Source organism: Mirounga angustirostris, unplaced genomic scaffold, assembly GCF_029215605.1.
Source record: "Mirounga angustirostris isolate CCGP_5_RB_7025 unplaced genomic scaffold, mMirAng1.0.hap1 SCAF_1, whole genome shotgun sequence".
NCBI lineage: Eukaryota > Metazoa > Chordata > Mammalia > Carnivora > Phocidae > Mirounga > Mirounga angustirostris.
The window spans coordinates 195,221,441-195,237,449 of NW_026991709.1; the positions used below are offsets into that span (position 1 = coordinate 195,221,441).

The 16,009-nt window shown below is 37.0% G+C and overlaps 1 protein-coding gene across 6 annotated transcripts in view; it reads left to right on the forward strand.

Annotated features, from left to right (window-relative positions):
• NEK4 (NIMA related kinase 4) overlaps positions 1-16,009 on the forward strand; it is a 32,453-nt gene that overhangs the window by 14,110 nt on the left and 2,334 nt on the right. For 3 of the 6 annotated variants that reach the window (XM_045862188.3, XM_045862191.3, XM_064595265.1), the window contains 7 exons: positions 1,517-1,666; positions 2,202-2,351; positions 2,970-3,036; positions 3,787-3,896; positions 5,007-5,095; positions 6,542-6,747; positions 7,209-7,342. In XM_045862188.3, the coding sequence (XP_045718144.1) occupies positions 1,517-1,666; positions 2,202-2,351; positions 2,970-3,036; positions 3,787-3,896; positions 5,007-5,095; positions 6,542-6,747; positions 7,209-7,342 (906 nt within the window). Of the gene's footprint in view, positions 1-1,516; positions 1,667-2,201; positions 2,352-2,969; positions 3,037-3,786; positions 3,897-5,006; positions 5,096-6,541; positions 6,748-7,208; positions 7,343-15,408; positions 15,629-16,009 lie in introns of all 6 variants that reach the window. The other 3 variants (XR_010412570.1, XR_008505120.2, XM_045862190.3) reach the window with 3 other exon arrangements.

Sequence of the window (16,009 nt, forward strand, 5' to 3'; positions counted from 1 at the left end):
AATCGGGGGTGCCTGGGTGGTTCAGTCATTAAGCGTCTGCCTTTGGCTCAGGTCATGATCCCAGGGTTGTGGGATCAAGCCCGGCATCGGGCTTCCTGCTCGGTGGGAAGCCTACTTCTCCCTCTCCCACTCCCCCTGCTTGTGTTCCCTCTCTCGCTGTCTCTCTCAAATAAATAAAATCTTTAAAAAAAAATGTAAATTGGGAGGGTATGTGTTATGGTGAGTGCTGTGAATTGTGTAAGACTGGTTGAATCACAGACCTGTACCTCTGAAACAAATAATACATTATATGTTAAAAAAAGAGAAGAAGGGGCGCCTGGGTGGCTCAGTTGGTTAAGCGACTGCCTTCGGCTCAGGTCATGATCCTGGAGTCCCGGGATCGAGTCCCGCATCGGGCTCCCTGCTCGGTGGGGAGTCTGCTTCTCCCTCTAACCCTCCTCCCTCTCATGCTGTCTTTCATTCTCTCTCTCTCAAATAAATAAATAAAATCTTTAAAAAAAAAGAGAGAGAGAAGAAGAAGGTAGCAGGAGGGGAAGAATGAAGGGGGAGGATCGGAGGGGGAGGCAAACCATGAGAGACTATGGACTCTGAAAAACTGAGGGTTCTAGAGGGGAGGGTGGTGGGGGGATGGGTTAGCCTGGTGATGGGTATTAAAGAGGGCACTTACTGCATGGAGCACTAGGTGTTATGCACAAACAATGAATCATGGAACACTACATCAAAAACTAATGATGTAATGTATGATGATTAACATAACATAATAAAAAAATGTAAATCGAAAACATCCGTAGTTTCGGGTTAATAACAATCTGAGTAATTAAAATAATTATTTATTTTGGGGGTGCCTCCTGGGTGGCTCAGTGGTTAGGCATCTGTCTTTGGCTCAGGTCATGATCTCTGGGTCCTGGGGTCGGGCTCCCGGCTCAGTGGGGAGCCTGCTTCTCCCTCTCCCTCTGCCTCTCCCCCTGCTCATGCTGTTTCTGTGTATCTGTCTCAAATGAATAAAGATCTTTATTTAATCTTTATTAAATATCTTTATTAAATGTCTTAAAACATATATATATAATTATTTATTTGGGGGCACCTGTGTGGGGCAGTTGGTTAAGTGTCCAACTCTTGGTTTCGGCTCAGGTTGAGATCTCGGTTGTGAGATGGAGCCCCGCCTCAGGCTCTGCACTGAGCATGGAGCCTGCTTGGGATTCTCTGCCCCTCCCATTCATGCTCTCTCTCTCATTCTCTCTCTCTCTCTCTAAAATAAATAAATAAATATTTTTTTAAAAAGTAAGTACTTACTTTTCTTTGGGAAAAGAGGAAAAAAAGCCAGAATATGTGGGTAACTGATGTCAGCACTTTGTCTTTGCCACTCAGCACTGCAAATGAGCATGCATCTTGAGAAAGACACTCCTCCTTCTCAATTCCAGTTATAATTTTACAATAGTTTGGCCATTTGGAAGTTCAAAAGACTGTTTCATTATTCTGTTTTCTTTTTTGTTTGTTTCATTTTATTATTTTTAAGGATCAAGTTGCTGGTGAATGTGTTATAGAAAAACCAGATAGAACCCACCCAGGTTTACAGCCACAGAGTTCTGGCTCTGAGCCTTCCCTCTCTCAACAGCGACGACAGAAGAAAAGAGAACTGCCTGAGCACAGTGGGGAAGAGAGACAGGTAGGTCAGCAGAGAGCTCTGTGGAGTAAGTCATTATTCTGCTGCCTGGGAAATAGACTTCATTTAGAATGATTAGCAGTTTCCAAAAAGGCACATAAGAAATACAGGGAACATATGGAGAGGGGTGGCAATGGAGAGATGCTAACTATTAGTTTTCAAATCTCAGTGAGTTAGAAATAAAGATTTTATCTTCCCCAGCAAAAATGAACAGGTCATCTTGAGAGTTAAGGGAACAAGCTAACAAAGAATAAATCTCTTAACCCTTCCTGTGTTATACTGATGAATAGTTTCTCCCTTCTGCATAAAATCATGTCGACACCTCATTTCTTGAAGTGACTTTCATAAGCACCCTCTCTGTAAGCTTCTTAGATGGTCATTCACTTTTGGCAGAGTTTCTTTCCAATAAAGTGCAATGTTTTGAAGTTTTTGAGAGCAAATCACTAACAAATACAAAGGAGACTTACTGGTGGGGGAACTTTGGAGGTAGCTGTATAGGAAATTGATAATTTCCCACCTCCCTCTTTAATTATTTAAGTTCCAGGAGGCTGCTCCTCGACTTTTGCCTTCTCTTCCCACTGTTGGAAAAATGGATGTCACATTAACACAAAAAGATGCTGAAAACCAAAATAGAGTGGCCATTGGGTCTGTGAGCTGTTCGAGGAGCAGGGAGGTGTCATCATCAAAGGTTTGTGGGAGTGTATATTGGATTTTTTTCAACCTTCTTATAAAACTTTTTGGTTGTAAAAATCCTGCATATGTTGTGAGGTTTTGTATTAAAACATCTTACCTGGGGCGGGCTGGGTGGCTCATTCGGTTGAGCCCGATGCAGGGCTCGACCCCAGGACCCTGGGATCATGACCTGAGCTGAAGGCAGACACTTAACAACTGAGCCACCCAAGCACCCTAAATAAATAAAACCTTAAAAACAAAACATCTTAGCCCTGCCTTTTGCCAAACAGCAGAGGGGACAAAAATTGTTATTCTCAGCAGAAGCTTTTATTGAAATGGATGGAATATAGTTCCAGGGATGGTCACGTCCACTTAATTAAGGAAACTAAGTAGATTCTGAATGTAAGAAATGCAGAGTTTTTCATTTGCCCTTCCAAAAATGAGTACTTCCCAGAAATGAGGGTTGTGATCATTCCTAGCTAATAGTTGTAACCGTGATGTGGACTGGTTTTGAACAGATACTCCTTTAAAGACCTGTGCAGGACCTTTCCTATAGTGCTGGATGATAAGTCAAACTTTGCAGTTGTTAGAAAAATAGTGAGTAGGGGTGAAAGTAATTAACTGTCTTTAAAAGGATCGACCATTATCAGCAAGAGAGAGGAGGCGACTAAAGCAGTCACAGGAAGAAGTGTTCCCCTCAGGTAAAGTTTTCTCTTTCCTTCATCTATTGGAGGTTGTTGGTTTGGCTTATGGATATAGCCTTGGTTCTGATTGTGAGGTGTGAAGAATTTTCAACATCAGTGATCCATTTGGGAAACAGATTTGGAAGAATTTTTGAAATTTCTTAGGCCTTTAAAAAAAAATCAGCATAGGCTGTTGGGGTCTGGAACTTGTATTATCAGAGGAAGAGGATATTAAAAAGAGAGCAAGAGGGCTTTGAGTGGCATTAACTCCTGGGAGATTTCAGACAGGAAATGGAGTGAACGTTTCATTTGTTTCCATGTTCAGATTCTGCTCCTCAGGAAGCGCTATCTTCCCAGAAACAGAGAGACGAAGCTGGGAGAATGGTGCTGCCCTGGGCTGAGGGCCATGATCATTCTTATTACTATAATCTAAAGACAGTACTAGCAGTTTCTATTTATTGAATGATGTCTCAAGCATTATGGGAGGCATTTTAAGAGCATTATCTTATCTCCTGTTGACGGTAACTGTCAAAGGAAGGCAGCATTATCTGCATTTTGCCGCTGAGGACACTGAAGCTTGGAGAGGTTACATAACTTGACCAGGGTCACAGAGCTGGTGGACCTAGAACCGAGGTTTGAACTGAGGTGTCAGACACCAGAGTGATGATGAATATGCTGAGTTACTTCTAGGCTGGCACTTGCTGTAAAGCCCTCTTCTGCTGAGGCCAGCCCACCACAAACAACTGCTGGGGGTGCTCACTTTTTCAGGCCCTTCAGTGAGGAGAGCTTGTCGGAGTGCATCAGGGCCAGGGAAACCACCAGAAGAAGGCCAGCCCGCCCCTGCCCATTGGTTGTCTTCCAACTGCACTGTTGCTCAGGTACATTACGCAGTCCTATGGAAAAGGGGGACAGGTCTATATCAGGCAAGCCTAATACAGTAAACCTCATAAATGCCAGCTCCATTGATTTCTGGGACAGCACTGCCTTAAGTTATATTTTTTCACCTTGATAAGGAAAAGAACTGGTGAATAATAACTAAAAGGATTATTTTTCCTCCATTAAAGGAATGAGTTTTTTAGGTGCTCTTATAAGCAGTTGGTAGCTGAGTTACTATCTTTTTTAGGTAGTCTTTAAAACAGGACTTCCAAAAGGCTTCCACTAGGCAACATTTTGCTTATTCTGCTGTGTAACCAATATACCTACCTACCTGGCCGAGTTTTAGTCTCATTTGCATATCTTTGCTCCGTTTCCTGTTTGTGTCAGAGTTCCTTAGCTTCTCCCTAGGGAGGATGCAGGGGCAGCATCTAGTGGCTAAATGGGTGGTTGCAAGGTTTCCAACCCATGTTCATTTTCTGTGTAATGATACCTGGGGAATAATTATCCATTTTTCTGTATTGCAATTTCTGACATTATTTCTAGGAGCATATAATTATTTTAAAAAATAGAAACTTCCTGTTCTTGAAAGTAAGGAAGATTTGTTGCTTTAACAGTATTCTATGAATAAGTTGTTTCACTGATCAAGATATTCCTCTCCATTTTCCAAAGTTGTAAGGTTTGCATATAATTAAATCAAGTAATCCTTTAAGGTATTTTAACAAAGAGTCTCAGATATAAGCAAACTGAGGTTGCTTTTATTTAGGTGGCATTTTATCTAGCTTAAAATTCCTTAGGTTACCAGCCCTCTGCTTAGGAGTTGGAGTACCAGAAGTATTTGTGTGCTTTCTTCTGGAAAGGAAATTTCTTCATAGCTGAGACTTTCCAGGGCCTTGTAAAACTTCACCTTAATGTTCTTCAGGGTTCACTTGTGAACTTTATGGGTGAACTGGGATATCATTTGGGTAAAGTAACTTCAACTTTTAGATCATTAGTTTCTCCTGTTAAATTGGACCCAAGTACACACTGTATCTAGACATTGCATCTAAGAGTGTTGCGTGTGTTATGTTCTGGTTGTGTTGTCATGTGGAATTTTGTTTTTCCAAACACTAAAGGAAAGGAAACTCATCCACTGTCTGTCTGAGGATGAATTAAGTTCTTCTACAAGTTCAACTGATAAATCAGATGGGGATTCCAAGGAACGGTAAGGTTCTTACTTTTCTGTCTCCTTTCATAAACAGTTTCTATTTTGATTAGTCGTACATGTTTATTCAGACCTGTAGTGCTGCCATCAATAACATTATAAATGGGTTTTGGTACATGTTAGAGCTAAAACTCTCTCTTCTAGTGAACACATCTGATTTCATTTGGAATTCTTACAGAATGTTTTCTTAGATCTATGGTTTATAGTTTTCATCAGATTTGCAAAAATTTTGACCGTTAGTTTTTCATAATTTTTTTGGACTCCCTCTTGCCTTCTTGAGGATTTTAACTATGTCTATATTAGATTGTTTATAGTTGTCTGATAGCTCACTGATGGTGTTTGTGTGTTTGTGTGTTTTTTTGTTTTTTAAAAGATTTTATTTATTTATTTGAGAGAGAGAATGAGAGAGAGCAAGCACATGAGAGGGGGGAGGGTCAGAGGGAGAAGCAGACCCCCTGCTGAGCAAGGAGCCCGATATGGGACTCGATCCCGGGACTCCAGGATCATGACCTGAGCCGAAGGCAGTCGCTTAACCAACTGAGCCACCCAGGCGCCCGGTGTTTGTGTTTTTTATACTTTTTTTCTGTTTCATTTTTCATAGATTCTACTGCCATGTTTTTGGGTCCACTAATGTTTTCTTCTACAGTATCTAGTCTGCTCATCCTATCTCATGTTTTCAACACAGTGTATTTTTTAATTTCCAGGAGTTCTATTTGGGTCTTTTTATAACTTCCGTGCCTCTCTTTAATATATTAATGCAGTCCTCTACCTTGGACATGTGGAATATATTTATAATAAGCACTTTAATGTCCTTATCTACAAATTTTATCACTAGTGTCACTTTTGGGTCTGTTTCTATTAACTGATTTTTTTGTCTTCATAAATGTGTGTTGTTTTCCTGCTTCTTTGCATGTCTGGTATTTTTGACTGGGTGCCAGACATTGTCAGTTTTATCTCATTGGGGGCTGGTATTTTTTGTATTGCTTTAAATATTCTTGAACTTTGTACATGGATGTAATTTACTTAAAAATAGTTGGGCAGAATTTATACATAGAACCTGGGGCTTCTTTCTGGTCTCTCTTTTCTAAGATTTCACTCTCACTTTCTAGTGGCTGTGGTTGTCTTGAACTCTGCCCTTTGGTTTTGCAGGCCAGAGAGACTGTGGGTTTTCTGTTGTACTTTAGCGGCCTATGGCCTTCCCTTAGGCTAAAAGTTGTTGACGCTCCTCCAGAACCTGCCTCCAGGTTTTGTACATTCTCCATTGTCTTCACATACTGTATTTTTGTATTTTGTTGAGTTTATACTTATTTATGGAAGGGTCTGTCTATAAGAGCTTACTTAGCTATTTAGAAGCAGAACTTCCTAAATGTTATTTTGTATCTAATTTTTTAATGAAAAATTCTCATAAAGCCAGTGAAATCACAGGGGAATTTTTTTTTTTTCCAGGAAATGTCATACAAATGAAATGAGTGACTTGGTGCAGTTGATGACTCAGACCCTAAAATTGGAGTCTAAAGAGAGCTATGAAGATCTCCTGGTTCCAGAGCCAGTGTCAGAATTTAAACTTCATCGGAAGTACCGGGATACGCTGATACTTCATGGGAAAGTTGCAGAAGCAGCTGAGGACCTCCATTTTAAAGAGCTACCTTCTGGTGATCGGTTTATTTTTTTACAGCAAACTGGAGAGCATGCTTATTGGAGAAATGTGTCACACCAAGAAGATAATGCTGCCAAAATTTTTTTGCTTTTTTATTATTTTGTTTGGATAGCTCCATAAAAGGCATATCTTGTTTTATGCAGCAAGTTGCGTTCCTGAAAAGTTGCCTGAAAGTTGTTTTCTTTAAATAAATATAAGTGCATGTTTGGATTTTTCATGTGACTTTTCTTGAAATTAGACAGTGTGAATTTTAGGTTTAGGAGGTGGTAATGAGATATGAAGTATAAGTTCATATATACATTTGTCATCACTTTAAAAATATACGAAGTTATGAAACCCAACTCTTGTCAAAGTGAAAAGAATCTTAATATGACAAGATTTAAAAAAAAAAAATGTTCTTCATGTTGCTGTGGTGAAAGTATTTATTTTTCCCTGTCTTTGTTAATTGCTTTTTAGCTGTCATGCCAGGTTCTGAAAAGATCAGAAGAATAGTTGAAGTTTTGAGAGCTGATGTAATCCAGGGCCTGGGGATTCAGCTTTTAGAACAGGTGTATGATCTTTTGGAAGAAGACGATGAATTGGAGAGAGAGGTGAGTGTCCCATTAGCTGTGTCAGCTGCTTATGCTATAGAATTCTTTTTAACAGACTTTTGAAATATAATTAACATACTGTACATTTCACCCATTTAAAGTATACCATTCAGTGGTTTTTAGTATGTTCACAGAGTTATATAGCCATTACCACAACCAAAGTTAGAACATTTAATACCCCCAGAAGAGACTCTACTCATCACTCTCCATTGTCCCCCAAGCCCTCCACCCTTAAGCAACCACTGATATTTCTATGCCTATAGATTTGCCTATTCTGGACATTTCATTTAAATAGACTCATACAAAACATGTGGTCTTTTGTGATTGGCTTCTTTCAGTTAGCATAATGTTTTCAAGGTTCATCCTTGAAGCATATATCACATTCTTGTAGCATATATCACATTCTTCATTGTTTTATATGGTCAGATAATATTCCATTATGGCTATACCACATTTTGTTTATCTGTTCTTCAGCTGATGGACACTTAGGTGGTTTCCACTTTTTAACTATTATGAATAGTGCTGCTATGCACATTTGTTTTTGTGTGGACATGTTTTCATTTTTCTTGGGTATGTACCTAGGAGTGGAAATTGCTAAATCATATAGAAAGTCTATGTTTAACATTTTGAAGAACTGCCAGGCTGTTTTCCAAAGTAGCTGTACCATTTTCTATTCCCATCAGTAATGTATGATGGTTCTAATTTCTCCACATTCTTGTCAACACTTGTTATTGTCATCATTTTGATTATAGCCATCCTAGTAGGTGGGAAGTGATACCTCATTATTGTTTTGATTTGCTTTTCCCTAATGGGTAATGATGTTTGCATCTTTTTTTTTTTTTTTAAGATTTTATTTATTTATTTGACAGAGACACAGCGAGAGAGGGAACACAAGCAGGGGGAGTGGGAGAGGGAGAAGCAGGCTCCCTGCAAAGCAGGGAGCCCGATGCGGGACTCAATCCCAGGACCCTGGGATCATGACCTGAGTTGAAGGCAGTCGCTTAACCGACTGAGCCACCCAGGCGCCCTGATGTTTGTATCTTTCATGTGCCTTTTGGTCATCTGTAGATGTTTTTTAGAGACGCATCTATTCTGACCTTTTACATATCTTAGAATTATTATTTATCTTTTTATTGTTGAGTTATAAGAGTTGTTTGTATATTCTAGTTACAAGTCCTTTATCAGATATGTGATTTACAAAAAGTTTTCCTTATTCTGTAGTGGTGTTTTCACTTCCTTCATGGCATTGTTTGTAGCACAAAAGATTTTAATTTTGTTAAAGTCTAATTTATTTATTTTATTTTTTGTTATTTGGAGTTTTGGTGTCATATCTAAGAGGGCTTTGCCTAACCTAAGGTCTTGAAGATTTATTCCTATCATTTCTTCTAATAGTTTTATCATACAAGTTCTTACAAATAGGTCTATAATCCATTTGAGTTCATTGTACAAGGAAGGGCTTCATCTTTATTCTTCTGCATGTGGATATCCAGTTGTCCCAGCAGACTGTTCTTTTCCTACTGAATTGTCTTGACACCCTTTTTGAAAATCAGTTGACCATAATGTAAGGGTTTATTTCTAGACTCTCAGTTATGTTCCATTGGTTTATGTCTCTATGTCTATGCTACAGTGTCTTCATTACTGTAGCATTGTAGTAAGTTTTGAAATCAGGAAGTGTTAGTCGTCTAACTTTACTCTTTTTTTTTCAAACTCTTTTGGCCACTACTCTTCTCCCGTTCTCCCTGGGCTAGTTCCTGATTGGGTCATGCAGATTATTCTCCAGTGAGTCGGTTGCATTTCATCACACCTGCATTATGGAAACTTTCAGAGTAGTGCCTGAACAAACATTTTTTGACTAGTTATACTTTTAAAATATTTATGTTTCTAGTTTTTTGGTGGTAATAATAGCAACAACAGTAAAGCCTTAAATTCCTAGAAATACAGTTGCTTCTCCACCAGTTTATTTTTGTCTTTGATACGTTACCTTATTTTATTCAAATTCCAGTCTGAACACACATGGTCCAAGAACACTCAAACCAAATATAAACAGATGTTAAAGATTGGTTTTTAAATGTCATAATCAGTGATGTCACACTTGCCTGTGATCTCACAACATAAAACCACATCCACACCTCAGTGGCCACCAAACCATTCAGCAGAGCTTCCTTATCTGTGAATTGTTAGCTGATAGTTTTTGAACACTCTTGATAATTTTTTCCGAGCTCTGAATAGCTGTAGGAATCTCAGCAGAGACTGGTTGGAAGAACCAGCTCAACCTAGCCAAAATGTGGCCAAAGCTTTGAGTAAGTCACAGCAGCGCTGGGGCCTTCTCTGCAAGGTTATGGACAAATTGTGCCATGTTCCAGGATGGAAAGTCTGTTATCCTGGATGGCCACTACTGAATGTCACTTCTCTAGCAATTTAATAATAAATGATATCTAAGTGTTGTTTTAATTTTTTATTTTAAAATAATTTTAGACTAACTGAAAGTTGCAAAAAGAATATAAAGAATTCCTGAATACTCCTCATCTATATTCCCTAATATTACTATTCTGCCACTTTTGCTTCATTATTCTCATTCTCCATATGTATAATTATTTTTCTATCCATTTGTGAGAATGTCTCTCCACCTCTAAATTCTTCAGTATTTCCTAAAAACAAGAATATGTCCTTATAGGGGTGCCTGGGTGGGTCATTTGGTTGGATGTCTTGATTTTGGCTCAGGTCATGATCTCGGGGTTTTGGAATCAAGCCCTGCATCAGGCTCCACACTGAGTGCAGAGCCTGCTTGGGATTCTCTCTCTCTCTCTCTCTCTGGAAAAAAATAAATAAATAAAAAGAATATGTCCTTATATAACCACAGCTCAGTGACCAAATTCAGAAAATTAACATTAATGCAATACCATTATCTAATTTACAGACCTTACTTAAATTTCACTAATTGTCACGCTGATACCCTTTATAGCAAAAGAAAAAAATCTTTCTGTTCTAGGATTCAGTAGATTCAACTCAATCAGGTTGAATTAAATTAAGGATTACCTTTTTTAATAGGTTTATTAAGATATAATTCACATACCATGTGATTCACCCATTTTAAGTGTACAGTTCAGTGGTTTTTAATATATTCACAAATATATATTTGCTCTCACCACAGTCAATTTTAAATATTATTGTCTCCTTAAAAACCTTGTACTTCTAGCTGTTGGCCCTCTATCTTCTCCTTTCAGCTCTAAGGAACCAGTAATCTGCCTTTTCTATATAAATTTACCTATTCTGGACATTTCATTTAATAGAATCATATAAAATATGTAGTCTTTTGTGACTGGCTTCTCTCACTTAGCATGATGTCTTCAAGGTTCATCTGTCTAGGAGCATGTATCAGTACTTCATTCCTTTTTATGGCTGAACAGTATTCTGTTGTGTGGCTATGCCACACAATATTTTGTTTAATCTTTTCATCAGTTGATGGACATTTGGGTTGTTTCCACCTTTTGCCTATCGTGACTAAGTTTGGTATAAACATTGGTGTGCAAGCTCCTGTGTGCATTCAGTTCCCTTGGGTGTATAACTAGGAGTGGAATTGTTGGATCGTATGGTAATCTACATTTAAATGTTTGAGGAACTTCCAGATGGCTTTCCAAAGCAACTGCACCATTTTACATTTCTACCAGCAGCATAAGAGGGTTCTGATTTTTCCACATTCTAGTCAACACTTGTTATTATCTGACTTTTTGTTTATAGACTTCTTAGCAGATATGAAGTGGTATTCATTGCATTTCCCAGATGACTAATAATGTACTACTTTCCATTTGTATATTTTCTTTGGAGATATGTCTACTCAAGTTCTTTGCTGATTTTTAAATTGAATTATTTATATTTTAATTAATGAGTTGTGGAATTCTCTATATATTCTAGATAGAAGTCTTATTTTCAAATATATGATTTATAAATATTTTTCCCATTCTGTGGGAGTGGTAGAATGTCTTTTTACTCCCCCACCCTCTTTTTTTTTAACGGTGTGAAATCCTTACCTTTATTTCAATGGGAGGCGGTGGTCGGGGCAAATCCTGTTGGTCTGGGGGCAGCTCCAGGTCCTCCCTGTGGGCGCTGGGGTGCTTGGGGCCAGCCTCTCCTTTGTAGGCCCCCACCTTTGGGGTGCAATGGGTTTGGGCAGGGCCCTGCCCCCTGAATTTCTCCAGCTCCACCTTCAGCCCATCATTCACCTTGGGTGGCAAGTGCAGCTGCTGCCCCACCTCCTCTTCTTTTTACTTCCTTTATAGTGTTCTTTGAAGCACAAAAATTTTCAGTTTTGAGGAAGTCCAATTTATTTTTCTTTTGCTACTTGTGTTTTTGGTGTCATCAAAGAACCCATTGCCAAGTCCAAGATCATATAGGTTTACCTTTAGGTTTTTCTCTAAAAGGATTATAGTTGTAGTCTGTACATTTAGGTCTTTGATGTATTTTGAGTTAATTTTTTTATATGTTTTGGAGTAAAGGTCCATCTTCATTCTTATATATGTGGCTATCCTGTTGTCTATCATTTGTTGGAAAGACTATTCTCTCACCTTGTCAAAAAAAAAAAAAAGACCATATACACATGGATTTATCTTTAGACTCTCAATACTATTCCTTTAATCTGTGTTTGTCCTTATGCCGGTACTATACTGTCTTGTTAACTGTTGTTTTGTAGTAAATTTTGAAATCAAGATAGATGAATCCTCCAACTTGGTTATTTTTCAAAATTGTTTTGGCTGTTCTGGGTCCCTTACAATTCTATAGAATTTGCTTGTCAATTTCTTCAAAGAAGCTAGCTGGGATTCTTATAGGGACTGAATTGAATCTGCAGATTAATTTGTGGAGTATTACCATCTTAATAAATGACTTTTGATTCATGAACATGTGATTTTCCATTTATTTAGATCTTAAGTTTCCTTAAACAATGTTTTACAGTTTTCAGAGTGTAAGTTTGGTACCTCTCTTGTCAAATTTATTCCTGTGTATTTTCTTCTTTTTGATGCTATTGGAATTTTATATATTCATTTGGGATTGTTTATTGCAAATGCATAGTAATAAATTTGATTTTGAAAATCTTGACCTTGGGTCCTACAACCTTGCTAAGCTTGTTTACTGGGTTTAATATTCTTTTTTTTTTTTTTTTTTTTTGGTGGTAGTGGACTCCTTGGAATTTTCTATATATAATATGTCATCTGTAAATAGAGTTAGTTTTACTTTCTAGTTTTCTTTTCTTGCCTATTGGCCTGGCTAGAACCTCCAGTACAGTGTTGAGTGGAAGTGGTGCAAGTGGACAACCTTGACTTGTTTCTGATCTAACAGGGAAAGCATCCCGTCTTTCACCATTAGTTGACTGTGGGTTTTTATAGATACCCTTTATGAGGTTGAAGAAGGTTCCTTCTTTTCCTGGTTTGTTGAGTGTTTTTTTGCTTCGTTTTTCAAAGAAGGTGTTGGGTTTGTCAGATGCTTTCTATTTTGATGATTATATGGCTTTTGTATTTAATGCTATTGACAGTGTGTTATATTAATTGATTTTGGGGTGTTAAACCATCCATGCATTCCTGTGATATACCTCACTTGGTCATGTTATATACTACTACTTATATGATTTTGGAGTCATGTTTCTTGTATTTTGTTGAAGATTCTTTTGTCCATATTCTTACAAGATATTGGTCTTTAATTTTCTGTGATGTCTTTGGTTGTGTTATTAGGGTAATAATTGCTTCATAGAATGTGTTGGGCAGTGTTCCCTAATCATCTATTTTTTTGGAAGAGTTAATGAGTAATTGGTATTCTTTTAATGTTTGATAGAATTCACCAATGAAGGCATCTGGGCCTGGGCTTCTCTTTGTGGATAGTTTCTTGATGATGAACTTAGTGTCTTGTTATACTCAGATTGTCTGTTCTTCTGTTTCTAATTTTGTGTCTTAGGAATTTGTCCATTTCATCCAAGTTAACTAATTAGCATGTAATTATAGCAATCCTTTTAAATATTTTTTATTTCTGTAAGGTTGGTTATTTAGGAGTGTGTTGTTTAATTTCCATATATTTTTAAGTTTCCCCAATTTCTTTCTGTTACTTATTTCTAATTGCATTTTATTGTGGCTATAGAACATACTTATTATTTTTATCTTTTGAAATTTATTGAGCTTTGTTTTATGGTCTAGCATATGGTCTAACCTGGAAATTTTCTGTGTGCACTGGAGAAGAACATTTATATTCAGCTCTCGTTGTGGGGACTATTTTTTAGATGTCTGTTAGTTGTAGTTTGTTTATAGTGTTGACCAAATAGCTTATTTTCTTGTTGATCTTCTGCTGCTGCTGCTTCTTTTTTTTAATTTTATTTTCCTTGTTGATCTTCTGCCTGGTTGTTTTGCCCATTACTGAAAGTGGAGTGTTATGTCTCCATCGATGTCATTGATGTCTCCAACTATTGTTGAATTTCTTCCTCCACTTCTATTAATTTTGCTTCATGTATTTTGGTGCTTTGATTAGGTGCTTAGATGTATATAACTGTTATATCTTTCTGATGGATTGACTCTTTTATCATAAAATGTTCCTCTTTATCTCTAGTAACATGTTTTTGTTTCAAAGTCTATTTTAGCTGATATTAGTATAGCCACTTCAGCTTTCTTATGGTTGCTGTTTGCATGGTATATCTTTTTCTGTCCTTTTACTTTCAGTCTGTTTGTACCGTTGATCTATTATGTGTTTCCTATAGATACTGTATACGGCTGGGTCTTGTATTCTTACCATCCTAACATTCTGCCTTTTGATTGGATCATTTAATCCATTCACGTTAAATGTTAGTACTGATACAGTTGGATTTATGTCTGCATTTTACTTGTTGTTTTGTATATGTCTCGTGTTTTTTTTGTTCTTGTATTTCTCCTTTACTGCTTTCTTTTGCATTAAGTGAATATTTTCTAATGTAGCATTTTAATTTCCTTAATAATTTTTTTCCTATATATTTTCCATTTCTTTCCTTAGTGGTTGCACTAAAGCTATCATATACATCTTAAATTATCAGAATCAACTTCAGCTTTATACTCACTTAATTCCAGTGAGATGTAGAAATGTTATTCCTATTCTCTTTTTCCCTTTATGGTGATATCATTTTACGTATCATACATGTCATATAAATGTTACAAAACCAACATTATCTTGTTATAATTATTTCTTTATATGGCTTTATGTCTCTTGAAGTTGAAAGAGAGGAGAGAAAGTATATGTTTGTAGCTTTTTCTGTAGTAACCTTGTTATTTATTAATTTCTGGTTCTCTTCATTTATTCCTGTAGATTCAAGTTACCATCTGGAGTCATTTCCTTAGCCTAATACAGCTTTGCTGCTACCCACCTCCTTTGTGGTGCTATTGGCAAATAGATTACATTTCTATATGTTAAAGACTCAACAATATATGATACAGTGTTTTTAAAAATTGTTTTAAAAAATTAATAATTAATAATTTTAAAACACATTAAGTTGTTTAATTTGTGTTATACACATATTGCTTATTTAATTGTAGTAAAATACACATAATTTCAAATTTACCATTTTAACAATTTTTAAGTGTTTGGTTCAATGACATTAAGTATGTTCCTGTTGTAGTACCAACATCACCACCATCTGTCTCTAATCTGACTTTATATCAGCTTACATTCAATAACATAAACTCTGCTGCTTTAAAGCTCTGTACCCACCCTTTTCAGTTACTGATGTCACAAAATTACATCTTTATATATTGTGAGTCCAAAAACATAAACTAGTAACTGGCCTTTTTAATGCATTAGTCTCTTAAATTTTGTAGAAAACTAAACAAAGTTACAATAGTACTAACTTTTAGACTAATAATTTTTTGAATGTATCTCTTAATTCATGTAGAAAACAAAAAGTGGAATTATAAACTGTTGTTACATAATACTAGCTTTGATAATTGCCCACATATCACCTTTACTGAGATCTTTGTTTCTTCATACAGCTTTGAGTTACTGTCTGGTGTCCTTTCATTTCAACTTTTTTTGTTTGTTTGTTTTATAAGATTTTATTTATTTGACAGAGAGAGGGAGAGTACAAGCAGTGGGAGCAGCAGACAGAGGGAGAAGGAGAAGCGGGCTCCCCGCTCAGCAGGACCCGGGGATCATGATCTGAGCTGAAGGCAGACACTTAAGTGACTGAGCCACCCAGGCACCTGCTTTCATTTCAACTTAACAGGACTCCCTGTAGTATTTTTGCAGGCTGGGTCTGATGGTAAAAATTCTTCGTCTTTTGTTTATCTGGTAATATCTTAAGTTCTCCCTTACTTTTTGCCCTCAGTTTTATTGAGACATAATTGATATATAACATTGTGTTTAGGGTGTACAACATAATGATTTTTGTATATATTGCAAAATGATTACCACAGTAAGTTTGGTTAACATCCATTACCTCTCATAATTATAACAATTTTGTTCTTGTGATGAGAACTTATAAGATCTACTCTTAGCAACTTTCAAATGTATAATACAGTATCATTAACTGTAGTCACCATGCTGTACGGTTACATCCCCAGAATTCATTTACCTCACAAAGTTTGTACCTTTTGACCACCTTCACCCATTTCCCTAACCACCCCCACCCCTACCTCTGGCAACCACCAATCTGTTCTCTATTCAGTTTTT